Below are 25,075 nucleotides of genomic sequence, written 5' to 3'. Positions count from 1 at the left end.
CGTTTGACTGCTGTGGGAGGCTGTGGAGGAAAGAGGTCGCTTCACACCTATTTCGTTCTCAGATTCTTCAGCTTCCTCGGCCAAAGGTTGGTCAAACCACTGACCGAGAGGCCCGAAGTCCTCTAAGTATGAGATTGTTTCAGAATTGTCTAGTGCTATGCCGGAAAGTTAAACTGAGCGTACACTGACTTGTTTCTTTCTCGTCTCTCTGCAGAAACTCACTAAGAGAGCTCTACAAGGTCATTGAAGACACCAGAAAGGAAGAAATATTTCAGAGCTTTGAGCTTGCGTCCCATACGTTTGGAGTGGTGAACATTATTAATCATCTGTCTCTATTGGATGACTACTTTAGAACTCTGTTATTAACGCTACAAGATGACTAAGACGATCAACCATAGATCAATTTTCCATTTCTTTATATTCCTTGTTATTGGAAACAGACAGCCTAGTTCCTAGGTCTTCTCTCTAATTTCTGTGACCGCGGAAAGCTGGGACTCGAATAGAGCCGACTCCCTTGAGCTAAGATTTGGCTGAAAAATTGACGCTTTAACAGAGTCGTAAGAACACGGAGTCATAAGCGAAAGAGAATGAGAACGTTTCTATTTTCTTTCGATTCCCGTTTATGTTTCCGTCGCTTATGATCCAGTGTCCCATTCTCGTCCCCAGAGCAGCTTGTCCCTCTGTGCCGGCTGAGCCTGGGCGCGAGAAACAAGTGGCTCTGAGGACACATGATTTGATTGGCTAGATTTTCAACAAAGGAAATTTAAATTAAGCAAACCAAATCAACCGTTTTGAAAATTCCTTTGTTGTAAGGGATTTTACTACGGTTGATTTGTTTGGCTAGATTTAAAATCTCTTTGTTAAAAATCTAGCCAATCTAGAAATCTAACTTCAGCTATAAATATCGATTTTTTTGAAGGCGCGCGGAAACAATTTGAAAACGTTGGCTAACGTTTTCAAATTGCAATCCATTTTCATCTGAGCCATCTGCAGCCAAACGCGCTTTTAAACAGTTTTAGTGCTCTAAAATAGCAATTGTTAATAAAAATGAACCATTATTTTTAGGTTTCCCTACGACACAAATATAAATTTGGCCTGTTCAAAAATCTGTTAAAATCCGTGACATAGTCCCTATAATTTGCGGATAGAAATCAGGCTACAGCTACAAATATCATTTTTTTGACGACGCGCGGAAACAACTTGAAAAAGTAAGCCTTTTTCAAGTTGCAATCCGTTTTTATCCGAGCCATCCGCAGCAAAAGATGCTCGTTAACAGTTTCAGCGCTCTAATATAGCAATTTTTGATAAAAAATAGACTATTATTTTTAAGTTTTCTGCGACACAAATTTAAATTTTGGCTGTTCAAAATATGTTAAAATCCGCGAGATGGTCCTTTTAACATCAGGCATTAAGCTCTCCAGAATCACGCTTAACAATCTTAAAAAAGAAAATGTAGTGAAATAAGTCACTTAGAAATACCCAAACGTAAACACTTTATTAAAAGTGCGCCGGGCTTTAGGAAGGTTCAGCTACAGGATTGATAAAAACAGGTCGTTTAAACACTTTGAGATAAACATGGCTAATAAAAAGAATTTTTCGGTGTGGTATAGTAGAATTTGTTTGTTAATATACATAGGACTTGGTTTATACATGAACACACTTTGTAAAAGTGTACATATTATTGGGAAATAAAGATTTATTTGGATGAGAGCCACAGTTTTTTTTCTATTTTGTTTTTCTTCTATCTTTGTTTAAGAATTTTCAAGATCATTCAATCATTCTCGCAATTTAATTGGTTAACGAAGTGTGGTGGTTTTCGCGGGTATTGGGACTCACTAGAGTAGTGAGCGGTTTTCGATTAAGTGTCGTAAAACCAAACCCAAAGTAGTCACTGGCCAATCACAGATCACGGACAATCCAGTGAACCAATCAAAACTCGAACTCGAATACTTGTAGCTGGCACGAAGCACGGGAAAACGTGTGTGAGCGAGTCACGATTGGTTTTGGTTAAATTTTGATTGGCTGAAAAAGTGGCGCGAGTTTTTTTAAACCAATCACTAAGCCTGACTAATCGCAAAACCAAAGCAAACGTGATTTACTTTCGACACCTAAGTGAAAACTACTCTATTTGCACTTGTTGCTGAGCACTGAAGTTAAACATGACTGAAACATTCACAGGAAGTTAAATTATTTTTTCGTTCATTCATGGAGAAATTAAAGAATCATTCTGCGTCATCTCTCTCTTCTCATTGTTCGAAAAACCAACGAAGAACTGTTTTTGATGAGCGCAACTAGCAAATAGCTTGACGTCGACTATAACCTTTGAACTAGCTAAGTTTTTGTGCGCTTCTGGTTACTCTTTACGCAACTCATGTAGAGTAACAAGAGGGTAGCAAAATTGGGCCTGGTCGCGACTATCTCCTTACACCAAAAAACACAGTGAATATTAATCAGTCAATGAATGTTTTCGTGATGATTCTTGCATGCCAAGTCTTTTTAGACACCCCATATAAAGCATCATGTACTTTACATTTAAGACACACGGAAAACGCACAGCTTGCCTAATAACACTTTATTTTCAAATTTCACGATCTTCTCTTTTTTCTAAATTCAACTTATCGGAGCCTTGAACAATTTACGCGACGTACAAACACCCTTTCCAGGTACAGTGAAAGGAACATCCTTGTAGCAAGCCACTCCAGCATCGTTTGTCAGAAGATGAGGCTTGACTTGATCCCAAACCTGCAAAACAAGTGTTAAATAACTTATGCAAACACAGTTTATATAACAGCGTTAACCAAAAACCCTGATATTTCGAGTAAGAAGGCTTCTTCGCTATCAAGAGAGAACACTTTTGGTATTTTTGTACAATGAAGTCAACTCCACACACTTCTATATTCTGAATCATTGCGCATTCTATTGTATCACAAGTCTACTTGAAGGGCCTGAAGCCGAGAATGGTACGGATAAACTCAACAAATTCAAGCCCTGCATATAGTACAAAGTAAAATAGATACGGCACTCCTATTTGGAGTACTGTTTTACATTTTGAAAATTTTCAACTGGGCAAACAAAATGTCTTTCTTATTACCTTAAGGTTACTTTTGTTAGCGGCTACTAATTTTAGCGATCTTTTAGCGATCTTTTCTCTTTAATTAAGCGATTTTCCGAAAATTTTTAAAAAATAATGATATGTGTAAACCAGTTTTGCGAGCACTAAATTTAGCGATTTTCACCAAACTCGCTAAAATCGCTAAAATTAGTAGCCGCTTACAACAGTAACCTTTAGGTATATTCCAACAGAAATGGTGGCTTTTGCAATTAAATCCTGTCACTATACAGTATTATTAATTAGTTCTCAAAATGTCCGGAGATTTTTGTCAATCTTCTATTTTTAATCACCCTTTGTAATTTCTATAGTGTACATCTACATGTATATTGACATTTATAGTAAATTAACTTGCTAAAGCTACATGTACATTGCAAATACCCTTGAACACTTGTACAAACGTTTTTGGAAAATGTAAAACTATCTGGGTGGGAGGCAAGTCCAATGGTGGTAACTGCCAGCGTGTTTGTCAGGTTTCTGCAACAATTTCCCAGATTTACCTATTTATAATCCCCAATGTTAAACCTGAGTGCCCTCCCCCACCCCCAACACCCCCTCCCCTGCCCTCCCTCCCCCCTCCACACACACACATAATGGGGATAAATTCTTGAAATCATTGCCAAATTTTACCTTTTTCTTTGGGTTTAACTGTTTGTCTGGCTCTCCAGGAAACCCGTCAAAAACAACCCTATCTCCAGGCACACTGCCATTAGGCGGGTCCAATAGTTCAAAGAACTTTCTGTCCTCTGACACTGCACACATTACCATGGCTTGAGATGTTATACCACGCATTCTAAAAAAGAAAGAAATACACATAAAAAACACATTATAGAAGGATCAGGCCTTCCCTGCAGTCACTCTCTTGGCTTGTAACACTACCATTGCTTTCACTCAATTCTGATGACTACAATGCAGATCATGACAAAAAGACAGAATGTTTCATGACAGGGAAAAAAAGTGTGGATTTGTAGGCAAACTTAACAAAAGATCTACATCACTGTCAGGGGCAGATCTAGGGGAAGGGTGCAGAGGGTGCGCACCCTTCCCTGAGTTGACGTGCAGCTTAGTATTCGCTTCTAAAATGTGTTTACGTCACCAGTCAGTTACTCCATTCCTGACTGGTACACCCCCTTCTAAGAAAAATCCTGGATCTGCCCCTGATTGTACATGTATCTGCTTTGTACTGACTACTTAATTTCTTCTTGGGTTCTTCAAGAACTAGACAACAACTTAGATACAATCAAAGCAGAGGTATTCAAGTAAGTATTGCATTGCTGAAAGTCATTCCATGTAGATGTTATTAGGGCGATCAGTGTTTGACATAATAAAAATTTGGTTTGTATCTGATCTTTTAAAAAAAACGGTTGGTAAAAAACGTATAAAACTGAATTTTCGGTAACTCTCTGTTACCTTCATCAGAGTTAAAATTGGTTCAGCTAACAAGCTTGACACAAGCTCAAGTTCTCGATCTACTCTCCTTCGTACTTAACAACAGCTATTTCTCATCTGAAGGAACTCAGTACCACCAAGTATTTGGCTGTGCGATGTGATCGCCTGTCAGCGCAGTGATCGCCGAAATAGTCATGGAAGAAATTGAGGAAAAGGCATTAGCCTCTGCACCAGTAAAACCGCGCTGGTGGCGCCGCTACGTTGACGACTCTAATGCGTGCCTAAAGAGTGAAAGCCTCAGAGTTTTTCACAGCCATCTGAATTCCATTAACCCTCATATCCAATTCACGATAGAAATGCCAACTACAGGCACGGAAGGCCAAACCATAGCTTTCCTTGATACAAGTAACACGGTATCTGCGAGTGGTCAAGTGGAAGTGGGCGTGTACAGGAAACCCACGCACACAAACAAATATCTCGCCTTCGAGTCGCATAGTCCTGCGCAAAGCAAACGAGCTGTAGTAAAGACACTAATGGAATTCGCGCGGCGCAGAGCACAAGCCTGGCACAAGATCTAATAATGAAAGTGCAATAAGATTTCACGCGGAAACAACAGACCATGACATTCATCCGGATTATGTAGAAATTTTAGAAAGAAATGTCAACAATAGGAAACAACGCCTATTCCTAGAAGCGCTACATTCTATCCAGGACATTAACTGTGTGAATGAGCATGTGCAATTCCCACAAGTTTATTTAACATTGGGAACATCCCTAGAGACCGGCGGTGTATAAAAAACTTATTATGCAAAAAACTGAACCAATTTTAACTCTGATGAAGGTAACAGAGAGTTACCGAAAATTCAGTTTTATACGTTTTTTACCAACCGTTTTTAAGATCAGATACAAACCAAATTTTTATTATGTCATTCCATCAAGTGAACCATTTCTATAATGACCAACTAGCAGGTAGCTAACATTTGTGTTTGTCTGAATGTCACACAGCTTTGCAAGTTTTCTAACACTTGTGATATGTTCTTCATTCAAGTTCTGGTGGGTTTATTGTGTTACTTACAGCCACAGTGATTTGATGTGTGAATTTGGTTTTGTTGTACAAATTATGTCTAGTTCCAGAAAATGTCCATTCTCCCCCACAGGAGGGATTGGAAATTCCTAGGGGTGGGAGTTTTTTGAAGACCAACAAAATTAATTTAAAGAAATGTTTTACAGTAAGTTAAATTGGCATTTCCAGAAAGGTGGGGGGTGGGGGATGGGGGGTTGATAAAAAATCCCTTCCGTGGAGGGGGTATGGATATTTCATGGAACTGCACAACAGTCATTTAGAGAAAACAGTGTACTGAGAATAACAGTGTAACAGACTGAACAGAGTAATGCAATTATTATGTTAGTCACTTACTTTACTGGTTTCAGGTTGCACATCACTATCACCACACGATCCTGAGGTTTGGGAAGAAAAAGAGAAGTGTTTGTCCCAGTCAAACTGATGACAAGGGTGAATGTAGTGGGTGGCGGGGGAGGGAGGGTAAGCAGCAAAGTCACACCAACTACTAAGCATTTCAAATTTTTTACTGTGAAGGAAACATCTATAGTTTAAAATTTTCATACCAGTGCACCACAGCTCTAAGTAACATTCCATGCCAACACACATCAACAACAAGTTCATTCCTACTTCTACTTTTAACAAGTTACAGATAAAATCAAAAAAGCAAAACCCTACAATGAGTTGAAAGGAAACCTTAAAATAAGTAGGATCACCTAATAACCCTGAGATGCTTACTAATTTGCAGTTCCGTTCCTACCTGAAGCTCCTCTAGTGGTACTGATCCCACAAGGCCACTACAAACTGTTCTGGGTGTTTCTTCTCCAACATCAACTGAAAAAGCCAACAGTAACAGCTGTACATGTTTCTAACAAAGCACAGTCAAACCCCATAAACTCCTTTTAAAACAACTTTCATGTCACTGAGGAGTGAAAGTCAGCACAAATTCCCCAAAGTAAAACAGTAAAACATCTACTGGGTTACAACTTACTTTCTTCCACGAACAGTGTATCTGCATCAGGGTGGTGTTTGGCTGACAGAATTTTACCCACACGGAAGTCAATACGAGACACATCAGGTTCCGAGCTGCTGGGAGGCTCTGAACCTTATAAGTAAAGGAAAAAATAAAAAAATCAACAATCCTGTCTTTGTAAATAGCATACCCAGTAGGTGGTTTTCTCAAAAAAAAATTGTCCACTGGATGGTGATTAATCTCCAATTACTGGACGGTGTTAAACTTCAGATCGGGCAGTCAAGGTACATATGAGACCAGCTGGCCCACCTTATTATTGTGTTGTGTTCTTGGGCAAGTCACTTAACATTCAGATTCACAGCAAATTGTTAGAGAAAACTGACAAGCTGCTAGAGGGTAACCAGCAATGGGCTAGCATCCATCCCGGGGGGGATAAAGTATGTGTCAAGCCTAGTGGTCCATACAGGCCGGAGCTTATCCTAGCTCCCTTTAACTGCTAATTGATGCTACACCAAACGAGAGAAATGGTTACTGATGACAACTGATAGAGGGTCCTGAAGGAGGGAATATAAATCCCATTTCCCAGCCCAAATCCCATTTCCCAACCTTATAGTTTCCCAAATTTTCCAAATCCCAGTCCCAGTTGCATTTTTTTCATTTGTGATTTCCAGTCCCAGTAACACAAATTCCATTTTCCCAGTGAAAATTTGCCCAAATCCCAGTTCCTATTTAACCCTTCAGGCCCCTCTTGATAGAATAGTTAATGCTCCCACTCTGAGAAAGGAATAATTTTGCTCCAGACAGCTCAAATTGGCTAAAAATTATTGCCATGAGCTAGCTAATGAAGCTACACAAAAACTGTTAAAATCAGAACTTGCACCTTCTGCATTAGGTTTCTTGTCTTTTCCTTTCTTCTCTACCTTCTCTTTCTTCGCCTTCTTTTGCATTGGCTTTTCCTCTTGTTGTTTTTCAGGTTTTACTTCAGCTTGTTCAGCTGCGGGAATATCAACTTTCTGTTGTGCCTCAGAAGGTGCCCCTTGCTTTAAAATTGGAAGAGAAATCTGTTTCACTGGAAAGAAAAACCAGCATAACCAAGTTCAGTAAAAAACTTATTTACTGGTAGATTATTTTCAACAATGCTCATGTATAGTCAAAAAGTCATTCTCATCTGTCATCAGTACGTCACTGCATAACCACTGACATTAATTATATTTAGCCATAAAATATCTTTGTTGAAAATCTGTCAACTTAATCATCCTGCTCAATCTTGTAAAATATTGTCTGATTTTAGCTGACCAGGGCTATAGCCTCATTAGCTAAGGATCAGGCAGAATAATTGTTTAATATTCACAACCCTTTTTTGTCTAATATTAAACAAGTCCACAAAAACACTGGAACACCTTTTGTTTACTTACATCCATTTCTGACTTCCCAGTATTCCAACTCTGATTTAAGTTTGTCAGCTTCTTGTTTCAGACGTTCATTCTCTTGTTTCAGGGCTGAAATACGGTCCTTTTTAAAACAGAAAAGTCAAAAAAGCAAATATCTGTAGTGAAAGACACACTGTTCCACTGTTTCCACGTTTCTCATGAAAATAAAAGAATTGTTACAATAAATTTATCTTAAGACACCAAAGCTGTGCTCTAGGGAATGTTGCAGGGTGCCAAAAGTCTCTTATGTAAGAAATCTTGGGCACCCAGCTTTTAAAAGCCTTTAGAATAGCAGAAATATACAAGTTGCACAAAGACAAATTAAAGTGAGTCACCTGTAGCACCCAGGCCCTCATAGAGCACAGCTCTGGACACCAGACAGTGTGTTATTCGTGGACAGTATGTTTGCAATCTCAACATACATGTAAGGTAAACATGTAGATAAAACAACTGTCTTATAATTCAAGCTGGTGGAAGGTGTGGGAACAAGAGAATTTTATGCTTGGGATAACCTTGTCATGAACTTAAACCCCATCCAGGATCGGAGAGGGGAGGGTAGAAATACTCCTAGGTCGAGGATAAATTTAACATGCATAAATCATATGAGTTGCATCAGATAAAATGTATCTCAAAGTTAGCTAACCCTAACCCTTAGGCATATAACAGCACATCAGGTAGGCATTGGCACCCTACCAAATTTATCATCTGCATTATAATTTAGACAGTTGATTTTCCAAAACTGCATCAGCATGCGGCCATTAAATGTACCTAATGATCCATGTTTTATAGAAAATACATGTAAAAGAAACTGACATCAAGCTAATCATAATGAACAAACCTTTATTCCACCTGACTTGGACTTCTTTTCTAAAAAAGACAAGCAGAAATAGTTTAACTCTGGGTCATTCCACGTTATATTCACACCCCCACTGTTGTCGAGTTTTTCTGAAAGAGTTTTGAAAGTCAGTTCTGAGGGGGTATAGCTCCGTCAGTGTTCTTTGATCTTTCAAATATTTCTTAAGGGGTTAGTCAAGGGGAAAAGTTGGCTTTTTTCTGATAGGGTTAAGAAAAATCAGGTTTTTTTCTGAGGGGGAGGGGGAGGGGTATCTTGTTAGCACGATGATCTTTTTTTCTTAGGGGGTAAATTTTTTACCCAACAGAAAAGTGTACAAACCATTCAAGAGACATGGTTCTTTATACCCACACCACCCTGCCGAGGACAGTCTTTTCATCTTTACCTCTAAGAAATCTGTTGAAAATGTCTTCTACCCCAAAGAAATCCACATTTTGTCTAAATATCTTATCCCTTTATACACCTTAAGAATTTACTAGAAATGGGTTTGCCCGTAAAGAATGCCATGCAATATATTTCTAGGGTTTTACAATTACCCATAAACAGATCTAAATCTTGTTGATCTAGTCACTAGTCCCGGAAACGTTTAAAATTTCTAGTTACAAACCTGCCGCCTTCTGAAGAAAGACCAGTTGAGATTTCAACAAAGCTATCGTTTCTTCGGCTTCCACAGCGCGTTTCTCGAGCCTCTCCACAACATCGCCACCTGAAACCATGATTATTCTTGCCTGGAGAATGGGTCGCAAAACGTCAATTTTACTTAAAAGGTTCCTATTTCTACCCCAAGATGTTAAACCTCGCCACATCAACCTCTCTTCCAAGAAAAAAGAAGCGAAAAGAACTTTGCGGGTAATAAGTCAGCGGTTTCATAAGGCACGTCATGTAAAATACATGATGCGACGTACCAGCTGGATCCCATTCTCCTTTCAATTTGAGCGAGCAACGCCTTGTAGAAAACAGCGCGGAGACCGGCCAGATTTTTGTCTCAAAGTTCTTTTAAAAAGCGGTGATTTTGCCCAAGACATGGCCGATCTTCTTAAATTTATGTCTTTAATCGGAAAGCTGAAGACTACTAAACGTACCGGTTGGGTTTACCGTGGCGTTAAGTCGCCTGAAAGCGTTTCAGATCATATGTACCGCATGGCTATAATGAGTTTTCTGTTGTCCGGACGTGAAGAAAGCAAGAGCATCAATCGCGATCATTGCATTAAACTTGCACTGGTCCACGACATGGCGGAATGCATTGTTGGCGACATCACGCCGTTTGATGGGGTCAGCAAGGAGGAGAAGCATCAACGAGAACAACAAACTATGGAATACTTATCGAGTTTGGTTGGTGAAGAAGTTGGGAAGGAATTCTTATTATTGTGGAAGGAGTATGACGCACAAGAGACTGAAGAAGCCAAATTTGTGAAGGATTTGGATCGATTTGAAATGATTCTACAAGCACATGAATATGAAGACAGTGAGGGAAAGACTGGGACAGGCTGGCTTCAGGAATTCTTTGACTGCACTAAGGATAAATTTCAGCATCCAATTGTGAAGGACTGGGTAGAACAGCTTAATAAGTTACGCAGTCAGTCAAAGGAATAATGTAGCATAATAATAAGTTTTGTTCTTACACTTCAGTACACAGTACAGTACAAATAGCTGTCATTGCAGTTGAGCCAGCAATTATATATTCTTTTGTTAAAAAGGTATATGAACAAGGCAAAAGGGTCAATACATCAGTGAACACAATGCAGAATGACCCTTTAGCCTTGTTTGTATGTCAAACCGCTGAGAACTGCAATAACAGCTAATAAACTTATACCATCAGAAACTCTCACACGATCATACATTTTTATGATCTATTTGTGGCTATAATTAAAATCAAATTGCTGTAGTGTTTGTTTTAGTGTTTAAATCCAATTACACCACTAGCACAAGAAGAGCTAGTAATGGGATATTTCAATGGGCATCCGTGGCGAGCTGCAGAACCAGTATTAGAGTTATCGGGGTAAGGGAAAGGAAATTTAAATCGAGTTAGCAGGGCTTTCGAGTTATCTGAGTTCGAGTTAACCGAGTAAAAATGACTGAAAAGTGGTGTCAAATCCAAGGGAAATCGAAGTTAGTTCGAGTTAGCAGGGTTGTTCGAGTTATTCAAGTTCGAGTTACCAGTTCTACTGTACTATTAAGACAACAAAGCTGTACAAAATTGATCTAAAACGAAATAAGTTTATTCTAAACCATGCAATGCAAATTAATGTTGCACTTGTATACATTATTGTGGCACATGCTGCCACATGAGATACCACAAGAATATTTGCCTCACTCTTCCCTGGCCCTCAATTGGCAGATAATTATATTTATGGCAATGTATCATATCTGAACTCCAGACACTGTATAATAAGCACATATACAACAAATTTGTTGATGCCGCCTTTAAGATAACTCCCTTCATTGCTTTAAAAAAGGAAAATGATAATTATAATAATGCACAATCAGACCAGTTGCAATCATGGCCGAGGCAAATGACGTAAACATACTGTCCATTAATTGACAACAGTTCGGACACCGATGTTCACATCAAGAACTTAGACACTGTAATGTCACATCAATTTTCTCTTGGTCTCATTTATTTTGATCTATAGATGGTTCTGTGTGCTAGCACTTCTTATTCATTGTTCATGCCAGTATTGCATTCAGGAATAAAGTTAAAAATTGACCACTAGCAACCAATGTTCTGCACAATATGACACGGCTGTGATATCTACTGTAAGTTGCAATTTTTGCTGTCTTTAGTACCCACAAAAGAAAATTTAATGTTTTGCTCTCTGTGCATCGCTCAGAGAAAATATTTAAAAATATCTGCCTCTTTCTTATAAGCACCCTATACCCAATAAATGCAACTCTGATCTCTTCAAAATTTATTTAGCAAATGCCACGGCATTTGATAGTAAGAGCACAGACATTCGCCCTCAAAGCTGTTCTTTGAGACACCAACACTTCTTAGTGTGGAGAGAAGTGATGGTTGATGAATCAAGTAATCTCTTCAAAGATCCTTAATAATTACGCAGAATGCAGCTACAATACAATTTTAAACTATAAAGACTAAAATTTATGTATCCTAAATAACTTATAGTTGCTGTTGCATAATAAAGCAGCACTAGATTTCTGTGTTGTGTTTCAAAACATTAGAATATCTAAATAATTTCTATTTTCTGTCGAAACAAAATACTGTTTCAGTGTCCAAAAGATTTATAAATAATAATGTCTTCACCTGCTTCTGGTCAACATTTTTTTTACAAAAAAGCTTATTTCAAGCATGCCCGTTTTAATTATATTTTACTCCCGCTTTCAGTGCTGTGTACATTGCTATCTTTCTACATCACTCTTTTGACATGCTGTTTGAAATGAGCCAATCAAAACCAATGCATAACATTGTTGGTTTCATGCAAATGAGCCCACAAGTTCAGAAAGTCATGCTAGTGGGCTGTGATTGGCAGATTTCGATTTGTCTTGTTTGTTTAGCACATTGACGGATGTTGTCAATTAGCCATGTTCAAAACGAGCAGGGGACTGGGTACGAATATTCAATATCGATTGCACTGAAAAACTGGGCCCGTCATCTGTAAGAGGAACCAAAAATAAGTAACTCAACAAAATTTGAGAGTTATTGGTTTAAACGCATAGGTATGGTTCACTTTTTGAAATTGCTAAAATAAGAGAGCTTAGTATGGATTGGAGGGACAGCTGTCCATCCAGCCATACTAAGCTCTCTTATTTTAACGATTTTTAAAGGAGTTCCATGCCTTTGCGTTTAAGCCAATAACTCTCAAATTTGGTTGAGTTACTAATTTTTGGATGCTCTTTCAGATGACGGGCCCAGTTTTGCAGTGCAATCGATATTGAATATTCGTACCCAGTCCCCTGCTCGTTTTGAACATGGCTAATAGAAAGCCGCTATGTACATAACACTAAAAGCAGGTGTACAACATTAGGTGAAAACAACATTGTATAGCATCTCTAACATGACAAAACATCATAGACAAACTATCTACAGCTATGTTCTATGCGTAACTGTAAACCTGAAAAATAATATCCTAGTTAAAAGTAACTACTCCGGTAAAACAAAAACAGTCATATATCCTCCCTGTATTGGCAGACAGTGACTGGTGGTAAAATAACTTTGTATCAAAATATTCATTTGCAAATACTTCAATACACTGCAGATTGAAATAATTAAAGAGGTGAAATCCAGCTAACTCAGGCTTAGCAGTTTATCTCCTCAGCTATGGTTGTGTTAAATGTAACTAGCCAGCTTCCTACCAGTTGGGATACTTAAAAGGTTAAATTGCTTGTCAAAAAGTTCAATGTGGACACCATACTTTTGTAGACATCCACTCACTATAACAAACGCACAGGTATGTAGTATTTTAGAAGTTGGCAGTTGGCTACTCCGTAAAAACTAAAATCTTAATTTAAGACGCTTCGTCTTATTTCAGCACCAGAACAATAGCTGAGAAGTTACGTCAGCTATTGTTCTGGTGCTGAGGTAAGACGAAATGTCTTAAATTAAGATTTTAGTTTTTACGGAGTATACATGTATGTTATGACCAACTGTAGTGATGTTACACTGTACCTGTGAAAATGACCCAACACTAACTACTTTTGGTTAATAATGACAGTGCTAAATGAAAAAAGAGAAGATCTGGTGAAATTAAAAGAACATTACTGAGAACAGTTATTGTAAATAGATCCATTAAGATTGGTTTGCAAATTAGCAGCACAAACAAAATCACAAGTTAGAACCCCACCCCCGCATCAATTCATGCTCTCAGTTTTTAAAACCATAAGAAGCTAAAGTAAAACCTTCCCTGCATTTCTTGTGAAAACTGCACAAAAAAATTGTTTCTTCTTAAAATGCTTCTGTCACCAGCGCCAATGGAGGTGTTTTGCGCTGTATCATTGGACTACAAGATTCTTGCAATTTTGTGGGCTCCTTTATTTTGATATGCAAAATCCAAAGTTGTATAAAAAAAGTGCACAAAAAACCTGGCTACCATTAAACTGAACTGCAATGGGTCCCTGAATAAAGATCCTTTCCTGTCTCTGAATTAAGTTCCTTGTTCACTAGCATTAGAGGCTATATAATACCAAACTTTAAGCCAAACTTTAAAGGGACTGTGTCACGGATTCTTGCTAAAGTTAGGCAAGGAAAATGACCATCAAATTCGGTAAAAAAAAATAACCTCTTAAAACAGCGAAGGAACATTTCAATAACACAGCAAATACAAAAGACCTGTCCGGATGGCGAAAAGCAACAAAGATTGAAAAGGATTGCATTATGGATCTTTGAAATATTGTTAGGCTGAGCAGTTTTCAAACTTAATCTCATTTGCTTGTATCTTTAAATTATAACGCCCAGGAGACACATTTGGAAACAGACACATTTGAAAACGTTAAGTTTCATAGAAAGTATTTGACAAAACTTAAAAAAATAATTTTAAAACCTAACTCAGCCATGGCACAGTCCCTTTAAGATAACAAAAAAAGTTTTCATTAACTCAGAATTAGCAATAAATTAGCTACATTTCATAACTGGTCAGTACTCCTTACAAGCAATCAGAGGCAATAGAGATAAATAAATTTAGGATCTGATGAGGATTACAATGATATGATAATATTTAAATAATTATATTTTAAGGCTTGTGCTCTATTTTCTCCTTTTTGCTGTCCACAGATGACTGCAGGTCAAGAATATAGGACTCCAATGCTTGAGTTATCTTCTTTTGGGCATTGTATTTTTCTTCTAGGCTCTAAATAAGAAAACATAAAAGATTATTAACCATCATTAAAGAACAGAAAGCATGAGCAATAGTGATTCTGTAGCAAAAAAAGGAAAAATATGTTTCTAGTTTTTCTGTGATTTGAATTCATCAACAGTACGTGAACTTCGGAGCTAGTGCCTTAAGGGTTGGTGGAGGAATTATATTAGTTAATTTCAATTTTCTGTGGAGGGAGCGCACTGACATTTATTTATTTTTTCTTATTTTTTTTATTTGTTAATTATATTTATGTAGTGCCTTTGTTGTTAATAAAGTATTCATTAAATGCAAAAAAATAAAAAAAATAAAATAAAAAATAAAAAATTAAGGGTTGGTGGAGCCAGACAGCAATACATGCATGGGAATGGCAACCTAACGAGCGGTCACCGACACCACCAAAGGCACTGTCACAGTGAACCAATTAGACTTTCTCAAAGTCCTTTTTTCTGGTTGGTTAGGCCATTTAAAAAGACTTTTCATACCTGTTTGGCACCAAATTCCCCAGTCAAAAACTCTACCAGTGACGTCATGACAATTGTTCAATAGGAGAGTGAAGGGTTTTAGTATGGCATAACGTGAGACTCCAGAAAGACGTCATAATTTTATTTGTTTTGTTGTGTGCTATTTTCTTCGAAAGAAATGAAAGACGTTGAAAATGTCTCCCAACATAGCTTTTGTCAATCATTTTTTTCCCGTGTGAATTTATAATGTGATTCAAAACTATTCAGGCAAAACAAGTTGACCTCCCGACTTCGTTGCCTGCTCGGTCGCTGAGCGACCTTGTTAAAGCTCGCTTTAGAGACTTTTTTGAGAGGTCGACTTGGAGCAAGTCTATGAACCAATCAGTGGAATACTTATTAAATCCGATACTAACCAAAAGGAGGGCAGAAAGAGAAAAGCTTGACAATTTGGCAAGATAAATGGCCTTACTCTCCTCACAAAAGAATTTAAAAAAAAACACCACAAGTATTTCCAAAACATTAAATAAATACCTTTATCTTCCCAGTATAAGTTCCTTTCAGTCCTTCAGTGAATTTCTTCAGTTCTCTTAATTCAATATCCTGGAAATAGAAGGATCAAATCAATTTATACTGTACCACTGAAAATAAAAGTATTCTAAAAAGAAGACACTCTTCCTAGCATATACTGGCCCAAAAGCTAGATTTGATAGTTTTCAATGATTGAAGCACTTGACAACTGAAGGCTCCATGCATGTGAACAGTTAATGCAAAAATTACACAACCATTAATGGAAAACATGTCTTTTTCACGAAAATAAAAAAGTATTGTCAACAGCTTTGGCATCAAAACTTCTGATTTTAATTATTTAAGTGTCTCCATAAATGGGGAACCTAGTAAGTCAGGATAAGTTCTGCAAATGAAGGCACAAAGACCCAAACTGAAAATCTATTTTAGATTTGCCATGTTTATTTAGCCAGATATTACTCAGAATTTCCAAAACTGTGTTGAGGCTGAGCTCTAAAGCAAAATGTGTTAATAAGCTTCCAAGTTTTCAAAAAAATTAATAACCAAAAAAAAATGGAAGAAATATGTCATACAAACCTTGCTAGAAACAAGTGTTTCCAAATCTGTAAGTTTGGAAGTTATGGCCTCTAATTCAGCTTTCTGCTTTTTCACTGTTTGCTTTGCAACTAGAAAAAAAGAAAGATCATACACAGGACATCTCAGTTTCTGTCAATAATTTAACTCTTCTTTTTGACAGGTTGCCGCAACAATCTGCTGATACAGTGATACTCATTTAGCTCACAGGGAGGCAGAGTGGCCTAATAATTAATTTTGGACTCTAGATTAAGCAGTGCAGGTTTTGAGCCTTGACTGGAGTCATTGCACTGAGTTCTTGCACAAGCTTCTTATCTCACAGTGCCTCTCTCCAGCCAGGCATTTCAAGGGGGTAACCCTCAATTGGACTAGCATCCCATCCAAGGGGGAGTCAAAGTACTCCAAGTCACTTCAGGCTATAGATTCTAGAGATGGCCGTCTAGTTAAGAGAGGCCCACCAGGTTTAATTGCAGACTTAATGTAAACTCCCTGAGTGCTTTGGCCAAGAAAATTAAAAACACAAAGGCTCTGGCAAGGGTACAAACTTGACCTCTCTGACCACAGTCTAGTGCACTAACAAAAAGGGCACTGTACCTGCCTCAATAACTAAACAGTACTAAATCCATTTTTAGGATACAATTAACTGCCCTCCATTACTATTTGCCAAAACCCTGTGTACTATTACCTCCTAATTCTCTATGACAGCCATGTAACTGCATGTTGCTCTCAGGATTCTGTCCCTCAGCCAGAGTTAGTTTCTGAATTGCGTCCTTTTGTTGTTGGTTAAATTCACCCATGATTAGGAGTTCCTTAACAAGGTGATTTACCTGAACAAAGCAAAAGACGCTCAAAATTTATTTTTAGAAGTTAATAGTTTACAGTACTTCATTTTCAAAGACACGTTGAGATGGTGATCAAATTCTTCATTCTCATGAAGTGCCTTCTTGAATTTCTTACGAGAAAAAGATGGATATGAAACAAAGTTTGATCAAAGCCTACCTGCGCTGATAATTGGTCCTTTTCTGACACTTCCACTTTAAGTCGATCCAACTCATTTTCTAATGTAAATACTCTTGCTCTCACTTGGTTGATCTCCTAAAATTGAATTGAATGATTTCCTCTTAATAATTTAATTCTTTTAAATTCAAATTAAGTGCATGTGAACATAGCTGCTTAAGTTAAAAGATACATTCTCTATCAGTCTTGTGCATTACTTACTGTCTGTTTTGTATCAAAATCTTTCTGCTGAGCTTCAAGCTTCTCTAGGAGTTCCTTTTGAGTGTATTTCAACTGTGTATTTTCATTAAATAAATCCCTGAAGAAGAAAGATATAAGAAAAACATTAGCCTTGCTAATGCTCCTTAGCTGTTAAAAGCTTGTTGATCCTGACAGAGAAACAAAAAAATCTCACCTCAGCTGTAACCTTTGCTGCTTATCCCAACTGGAAGTAATTTCTTTAAATCTCCTGTACATGGAGGAAGGAAATGCCAAAACAATCATCATTATTTAATATGAGTAAAAATTTGACAGTACATGTCTTAATAACAATAACATTATTAAAGTGAAGAAGTTAACATCCAGATACAGCAATAAAATGTGCAATAAAAATGCAATAATCATTATTTTCTTCTTAAAAGGAAAACTGCCATGTGATCTGGCCGAGTGGTTTATGGTTCTGGATTTGAATATGGAGGCCCTTGGTCCTTCATTCTGCCACAACATGTTTTCTCTGTAGTCCCAAGTTCAACTCCAAGGTTCTGTCCAATTAGCAATACTTGAACAGAAGAGGACTAAAAAAAATCACAAGATTATAATATTGGAATTAAAATAAGTGTTCAAATGCCTAACCTGTTTTCTTCCACTTGTTTGTTAAGAGCATCAGTCAATTCCCTCATTTTATCTTCTTGTAGTCTCAACTGATCTTTCTAAATTGGTAACAAAAGACAAGCACTGTAAAAATTAACTTTTACCGGTACATAGCTTTTGAAAATGCACTTGTACTAGTGAAAAAAAAACAACCCCTTCTTGATTTGACATACTTTTAGATGAACATGTACAGTCTATACAATGGAGTTCCAATTTCTCAAGCCCTCAATTTTTCAAAACTCCTGATAACTGATAGCTTTTATCCCTGATTTCTCAAACCAATTTCCATTTATCTTGGAAGTACAAAAAATCAAGATTGCACTGTTATTAGTTCTAACCTAAACACATTCAGGTACACAGAAACATTATAGTAAACCAAGGAACAGTCTAATCTACATATTTATTGTATAAAGGAGAACTGCAAAGGATCACATCCAAGCAATATCCCCTGCGTGATATTTGTCATATTCTCGTCACCTGTTGCTTGACAAAGTATTGATACTGTAGCGAGAAATTAGCTGGCGATCAATGACTTACAGTGGCCTGAAGTTCTTCTTGGTATTGCGCAGCTTTGAACGTCTTGCCTATAAGTCTTCTGTTACGGATAGCATGCAGATCACACTTGTGTCGTTCAAACAGGAGCTGATTATGAAGCAACTTGACTTGTCCTCTCAGAATCTCCACTTCGTCCACGGGAGGATCACCTAAGAAATCATTTATAATGTTAGAGCTTAGATTCCACAATTACTTGGAATTTTCTGGGATTTTTTCTAAGTCAAAAAGACAAAAAGGCAATAATATAAAATAGGGAAGACTATACCTCCAAAATGTGTCCAGACTGTACCAACTTGACTAACAAGAGGAATCCTGCAAATTGAGGAAAAGGTAAAGGATAAGTCTGCAGTTAAGTCAAGTGGCTTATCAGGCCAGAGCTTATCCCGGTTTCTGTAGCATTTAGCGGCTAGGAGTATTTCTACTCCCTCCTGGATGAGATGCTAGTCCATCGCAGGGTTACCCCCCAGCAGTAAATTCACCAGTACCCATTTATACAGCTGGGTGGAGAGAGGCACTATGAGAGTAAAGTGTCTCAATTACCTAAGAACACAACGCAGAAGGCCGGCCAGGTCTCAAACCCAGACCTCTAGATCTGGAGTTCAGCACAGTAACCATTAGGTCACCACACCTCCCACAATTTTACATACATACGTTCATACATACAATGTATTCTACATGTAAATAAATAAAAATATTACTGCTACATGTAATTGCCATAAACGTACCTTGACAGCTCTCCATAGTGAATACTATTCCCTGTTTTAAGGTAATTATCAAGAATTTCCACAGGACTTGCTCCACACAGCTGCTGCTGAAGTCTCAAGGATGCTGCATCATCTGCATCAGCCAAGGAACTGCTCCCACTGTGTTCCTGCTCACTTCGAAATAAAGGCAGCAGCTGAGGAAATGCCGCAATCAAGTCACAAGTGTGAGAAGAATGATGGTTCTGCTGCACAGAAGGAGATGTGCTGCGAAATTTAGAAAACTCTGATGATGCCTCATAAGATGCTAGGCTCATTTCGCTTTTGTTTACCTCTTGCAACTTGTGTTCTTTGTCTAACTCTGTACTGACTGGTTGTTCATGAACTTCAAGTTCTTTACTCTGCACTGAACTATCAAAATCGTAACAAGGTTGAGAAATGCCTGATTCCTCCGTTTCTGTGGACATACAAGTACTGGCAGATACATTCACAGAATCACTGGGTGTGTTGGATAACGTCACTGCATCTAGCGACTGACCACCAACAGGGGTCAAAGAATCTGGCACAAAATCAGAACTAATGACACCCTCGTGTGATTCAACAGACTTGCCTTCACTAGTTTCTGAAACAAAATCCTCCTGTCCACTGAAGTCTCTATACTCTTCTTTGGGAGAAACATTAAAATTATCACTATCAAATTGTTCTGCAGTAGTTCTTGTAAGATTATGGTGAGTCTCTTCCCCTTGCACCTCAAACATGCTCTGGGTGCCATTAGATTGGGAAGTCAGTAAGTCATGTCCATCATACGACACTCCTTCATTTTTGTCTTTCTCGCATTTAACTGGTTCTTTTGGTGTTGATGTTTGATGTCCTCCAATCGCTGCGGGAGCAGACTCAGAACTGTGCTGAGCTAGTGCTGAATATAAAGCTCTTGTTAACTGTCCCTCGTGACTGGCGGCCTTTCCTCCCCTAACTGGAGTCCCCCTGCCGCTATGGGTCCATCCTGATATACTGCTCTTCCCCCTACTCCCAGAAACCGAAGGCGAGCTTGAGTACCCTTGATGATAGGCTATGTCACCGCCTAAGGATGTCGTCGGAGACTGTCCTGGAGTGTAAATTGCTCCAGGAGTGCTACAGTGGGATTGAATATTAATTGACGATAAAAGATCTGGATTGCTTGTTGACGGAGACATCTGAGATGATGGTGGTGTACTAAGCCTGCACACATCTGAAGGACTCCACCCGGCAGTGATTTCGTCAGAGGAAATGACTGGCAAACTGCATGAGTCAGTGCCACTATCACCACTCTGCAGAGATTTACCAGTCTGTGTTGCCGAATCAGACATACGCCGTTCTTTTAATCGACTCATTTCAGGTCCCTGACTATCACATGATGCTGTCAGTATGGAACTAATGGATTTATCAGCAAAAAGTTCCTGACAATTCTGCTTGGATGTCCAAGTTGACATAAAACTTCCCTTTTCCTGTATTCTGTCAATTGGGTCTAGAGATAGCTTCATGCACTCTATTACAATGTCATGTGGTTCTTTCTGTCTCCATCTGAAGTTACATGTAAATAAAATAAATACCGTCAGGAAAAGCCTAATATACATTTCACAACAACTCAAGGAGCAGATATGTTGTTGAGTTCTGATAATCCTTATAAAATTATATAATACAAGTGTTCATCTAAGTTGTTAATTATTTCTCATCATTGTAATTGTTTAAAAATAGACGAGTAGTCAAAGACTACAGACTGGTAGTCGAAAGCTCGTTTTTAATCATAATTATTTTTAACCAGAGATTACATTTTTAATTAATATTTTACATTGTAATTGTTATGACTAAGTAATGTATTAAACTAAGCTAAGGAATATAATTATCCCAAGATCATTTCCCCTAACAGGTTAAAGGCCAAAAGTGACGTGAATTGAAGTGAAGCCACACACTGACCTGTGTTTTTCTGTTTCAGAGTGCACAGTTTCTGTTACAAAACATGGATGAAGTCGCACATGCTCTATCATAGGCTGAAAATGTAAAAAAGGAAATAAAAAGCTGTACAGTCAACTCTCTCTAAAACGGACACCGTCGGGACCTGCTCCAACTGTCTAGTTTAGAGAGGTGTCCGTCTTATAGGGAGTTTAGTTACAGTAAAATGACTGAAAAACGGCAGAAATGAGACCAACACCAAGTGTCCGTCTTAAAGAGGTGTCCGTCTTATAGAGGTGTCCGTTACGAGAGAGTTAACTGTACATCATATTAAGTAATTCACTTGCAGTGTTTAGCCGGGATTAAGAACACACCAATAGAAGAATTCAGGACTTTTGGCATATAAAAAATTAAGTGCCACTGAATCACCAGTTGCATTAACTTAACTTACATTATCAAGCTTTTATTTCCAGTCACCCTTGGGTCCACCCTGCAAGCAGAGCCCCTTCTTTTCCCACTGATATACTTGAGAAGAAGGGGCTCTGCAAGAATCGTGTAAAATCTTTGTTGAGCATGCGCGAGGTTTACGCGATGCTTGTGCGTTTAGCTTGCGCGAGGACCACTTAATTTTAGCATGCGCACGCGGAATGGCGTGTCGGATCGTACACGAAATTGTGAACAAAGTGTTTGTTTTACAAATTCTTTTCTTCAAAAAGCGTCTGCGTTCCCTCATTAAAAACAGTCAAGCACCGCTTGAGGTCGTATTAGTGACTTAATGGTAGAGATGTGCGATTTAAACCGCGAAATTTCTTCTTGGTTTGCGAAAAAAAAAACAGATCTTAAATGATCCACAAGCTGCACGCGCACACAAATGGTAGCAGATGGCAAGAGCAATCGTCAGGTCTAGTGCTTTTGAGAGCGTACTGTGGGCTCCATCTTGGCCATCAGTTTTTCCAAAAATTAATGCCCGCGCAGCAAAAACCGGTTTAATCCGGACTGACCAGCCCAAACTTTGGGGCTGCCGCTACTTCAAAGAAATGACACGATTCACGCAGAGCCTCTTTCTACTTACCAAATCTCAACCGTAGGGAAGTTAAAAGAGGCTCTGCTCGCAGGGTGCCTTGGGTCCAACCCAACTTTTTCCAGTAAGCCATTATTTGACAACCACAATTATAATTATTGATTTAAAAACAATTTTCATTTGCCATTTTCACACTAGAGACACACAAGTGTCTAGAGGGACAAAGTGTCTGAGACGGACAAATCTAGACAAAAAAATCGTCAGATGACTTGTCCGTCTAGACAATTTGTCCTTCTAGTGTGAAAACGGTCATTGAGGAGATCTGTTCTGAAGTGAACACATAAATGGGAAAAGACAATTTAGAAATTTGCAGTGGCATTTCCTCTAGATTTTCTACTCATCCACTGTTTTCAGATCGAAATTAAAGTGATGTTTTTCCCATGTCCACACTGTTCCATTGATTATCATCGTTTTTAGGTTTTTTAGCCCAGTGGCTTATTTACTTCAGTCTGCAAAGTGTTTCCAGTTTTAGGAAGTCACAAAAAGGTATCTTACTTAATAAATTCAAAACATCTTCACCTTAATAGTGTTTTGGTAGAGGCTCTGTTTAGAAGGTTCACTGAATTGTACTTTAAGGTATGCCAAGAAGTTGTTAGGGTACATGGCATACAGCCGATGAAAAAACATGTACACTGCGACGTGCAGGTGAAGAAGGTACACTTCAGGTGCATTGCCTGGGAAGGGAAAATTGTCAGAGAGAAAATGTTATGTCAGGGTTCATACCCTTTTTTACAAACAATTGTCCAGTACTTTTCCAGGACTCAGATTGATTTTTCCAGGACTCCAAAATTCACATTTACCCTTTCACTTCCAAGATTTATTATTACTCCTTACTGTCTACCATACTGTTAACTCTGACAACAACAACAACACATCCTCTTTATTTTCCCTATCAATAAAATTAAAATTACAGAAATTGTTATAAATATTACTAAAGATAAGGAGTTCTGGCAACCCGAAATAACCACTAGGTTAAGAATGCTGGGTTGCCAGTTTTACAAATTTGGCTGGACACACACACGTACACACGGACACACATACAAAATATAATATAGAATATAATATATACCAGAAAATAAAGAAGAAAAGAAGCTGAAAATTACATGCATAATCTATTACCATAAATAAAAAATATAAATGAACTGAAAAATGAAGAATTATATTAGAAACATAATGGTAAGGCGTTGCAAAAACAGTGATATTATCTTAATGTGAGAATTCAGTTGTTACTTGAGTTAAACAGATTTCTAGAACTTTCCATGAACAGTAGTCTCTTTCCAGGACTTTCCAGTCCTGAAAAGTTGATCCACAATAAAATTCCAGGACTATTCAGGTTTTCCAGGAACCATGGATACAAACTCTTTTATGTTGATCACATTTTAAAAATGATTATTTACCAAGGTTGGTGATTTTTTTTTAATAATAATGGTACAATAATGGGGCTAGTTAGTTTCAAGCATAAAATGCAAAGATTACAAAGCTCCACAATAATATTATTTCTGGTTTTTGGAAGAGTCTGGTACATGTAATTTACACCCAACATACCTGGCCGACGAGCTCTGAAAGAGGACAGTCTAGAAAATATATCAAACAAGTCTTGTAAACAGTGTCCAATGGAGGCAGGAACCAGTGGTAGCAATGTTGTGATTGTTAAAATGCCACTTGTTAAAACCAGAACATCTGTGTCACCCTAAATGGACAACAGAAACAGGCCTTTCATTTGTATTAATTTTTAGAATAAAATACGTTTTAACAAAACAAACTGTAAGATCCAAAGGTTATTGATTTAAATTGTATCCAACAGATAGCGATAACAACCCTCTGAACAACGTCCCACATTATCATGTGTCCCACAAAAATAACTAACCAGTCTGGATATTATTTATTATAATAATTACTGTACCATTACATTCACAGTCTTCCAATAATCACAGCTCATTGTTCTGTACCTTCATACACTTCAGCAGACTTTCAAACAATGATGTCTTAATGATCTTGTACAACCAGGAAGGCTGAAAAAAAAAAAAAACAGCCGCTTAGAACGACTCAACCTAGTTACAATCCCAACTGTGATATATTTTACATTTGATAGAAATACAATGTTGATACACAACCCACCATCCCCCACTTTGCTCCGGCAAATTTCAGCTTTTCAACATTTACTATGGCTGTTTATTATATAAACATCAGTGAAATACCAGGAAATCTTTCGCGCGAAAAAATCATATCTTCACACGTGAAAATAACATGTTATTTTCACATGACTTTGTGAAGATATCAATTTCGAAACATTTTCTGACAAGTTTGCCCGGTTTCAATGCTGAATGAGCCAAAGTAAATCGATATTACCGATAAGTCGAAACATCTTCGGATCTTGATCGGCAATCTTCGGCTATCTTCGGAATTTTTTTGGAAAAGTTCGGAAAATGTTTGGAAACATTCGTACAACCTTCGGACAACATTTTGCATTCTTCGGAAATCTTCGGAAAATGGTCGGAAATCTTCGGATAATTGTCAAAAACATCGTAATTAGTAGGTTTATATAATAAACAGAATATTACATGGTTGCTTGGAGATATGAAATTTATCTTCTCGTGTTCAAATCGATATCCCACTCATTTGCTGCGCTCACTCGTGAGATATCGATTTGAACACTCGAAGATAAATTTCATATCTCCCCGCAACCATGTTATATCCTCTATTTATTTACCAACTGATAACCAATTGAGTGTTGCTCTTGCCTGCAATGCAGCACCACAG

General features: G+C 37.9%; 3 protein-coding genes across 3 annotated transcripts in view; 1 reads left to right on the top strand and 2 right to left on the bottom strand.

Moving 5' to 3' along the window:
• Nucleotides 1-2,562: 2,562 nt before the first annotated feature.
• On the bottom strand, nt 2,563-9,696 carry LOC144631449 (aminoacyl tRNA synthase complex-interacting multifunctional protein 1-like). The gene is given in 10 exon segments (XM_078489880.1): nt 2,563-2,742; nt 3,740-3,902; nt 5,916-5,956; nt 6,319-6,392; nt 6,550-6,663; nt 7,412-7,600; nt 7,947-8,043; nt 8,800-8,828; nt 9,422-9,666; nt 9,668-9,696. Coding segments are annotated over 10 exon segments (1,113 nt in total). The 3' UTR covers nt 2,563-2,610.
• A 65-nt stretch (nt 9,697-9,761) lies between these two features.
• LOC144631590 (5'-deoxynucleotidase HDDC2-like) lies at nt 9,762-11,057 on the top strand. The gene has a single exon (XM_078490057.1). The coding sequence runs from the start codon at nt 9,838-9,840 to the stop codon at nt 10,405-10,407; it is 570 nt and encodes a 189-aa protein (XP_078346183.1). The 5' UTR covers nt 9,762-9,837; the 3' UTR covers nt 10,408-11,057.
• Nucleotides 11,007-25,075, bottom strand: part of LOC144647117 (hamartin-like) — a 14,722-nt gene continuing 653 nt past the window's right edge. Inside the window, exons 2-17 of the mRNA XM_078506875.1 lie at nt 25,026-25,056; nt 24,265-24,327; nt 23,861-24,005; nt 22,835-22,989; nt 21,259-21,332; nt 19,330-20,865; nt 18,870-18,916; nt 18,587-18,753; nt 18,032-18,108; nt 17,595-17,648; nt 17,402-17,498; nt 17,183-17,278; nt 16,869-17,010; nt 16,187-16,275; nt 15,617-15,685; nt 11,007-14,615 (exon numbers count right to left, since the gene is read on the bottom strand). Coding sequence (XP_078363001.1) covers nt 14,499-14,615; nt 15,617-15,685; nt 16,187-16,275; nt 16,869-17,010; nt 17,183-17,278; nt 17,402-17,498; nt 17,595-17,648; nt 18,032-18,108; nt 18,587-18,753; nt 18,870-18,916; nt 19,330-20,865; nt 21,259-21,332; nt 22,835-22,989; nt 23,861-24,005; nt 24,265-24,327; nt 25,026-25,056 — 2,959 coding nt within the window. The 3' untranslated portion in view covers nt 11,007-14,498. The remainder of the gene's footprint in view (nt 14,616-15,616; nt 15,686-16,186; nt 16,276-16,868; nt 17,011-17,182; nt 17,279-17,401; nt 17,499-17,594; nt 17,649-18,031; nt 18,109-18,586; nt 18,754-18,869; nt 18,917-19,329; nt 20,866-21,258; nt 21,333-22,834; nt 22,990-23,860; nt 24,006-24,264; nt 24,328-25,025; nt 25,057-25,075) is intronic.

The sequence above is a fragment of the Oculina patagonica genome, chromosome 1 (genome assembly GCF_052425735.1).
Source record: "Oculina patagonica isolate OP01 chromosome 1, crgOcupat, whole genome shotgun sequence".
Taxonomy (NCBI): Eukaryota; Metazoa; Cnidaria; class Anthozoa; order Scleractinia; family Oculinidae; genus Oculina; species Oculina patagonica.
This window is presented reverse-complemented; position numbering and strand designations above follow the sequence as displayed.

What these genes read in the sequence shown, in the direction of transcription:
- LOC144631590 (XM_078490057.1), top strand. Translation starts at nt 9,838, where the DNA reads ATGGCCGATCTTCTTAAATTTATGTCTTTAATCGGAAAGCTGAAGACT.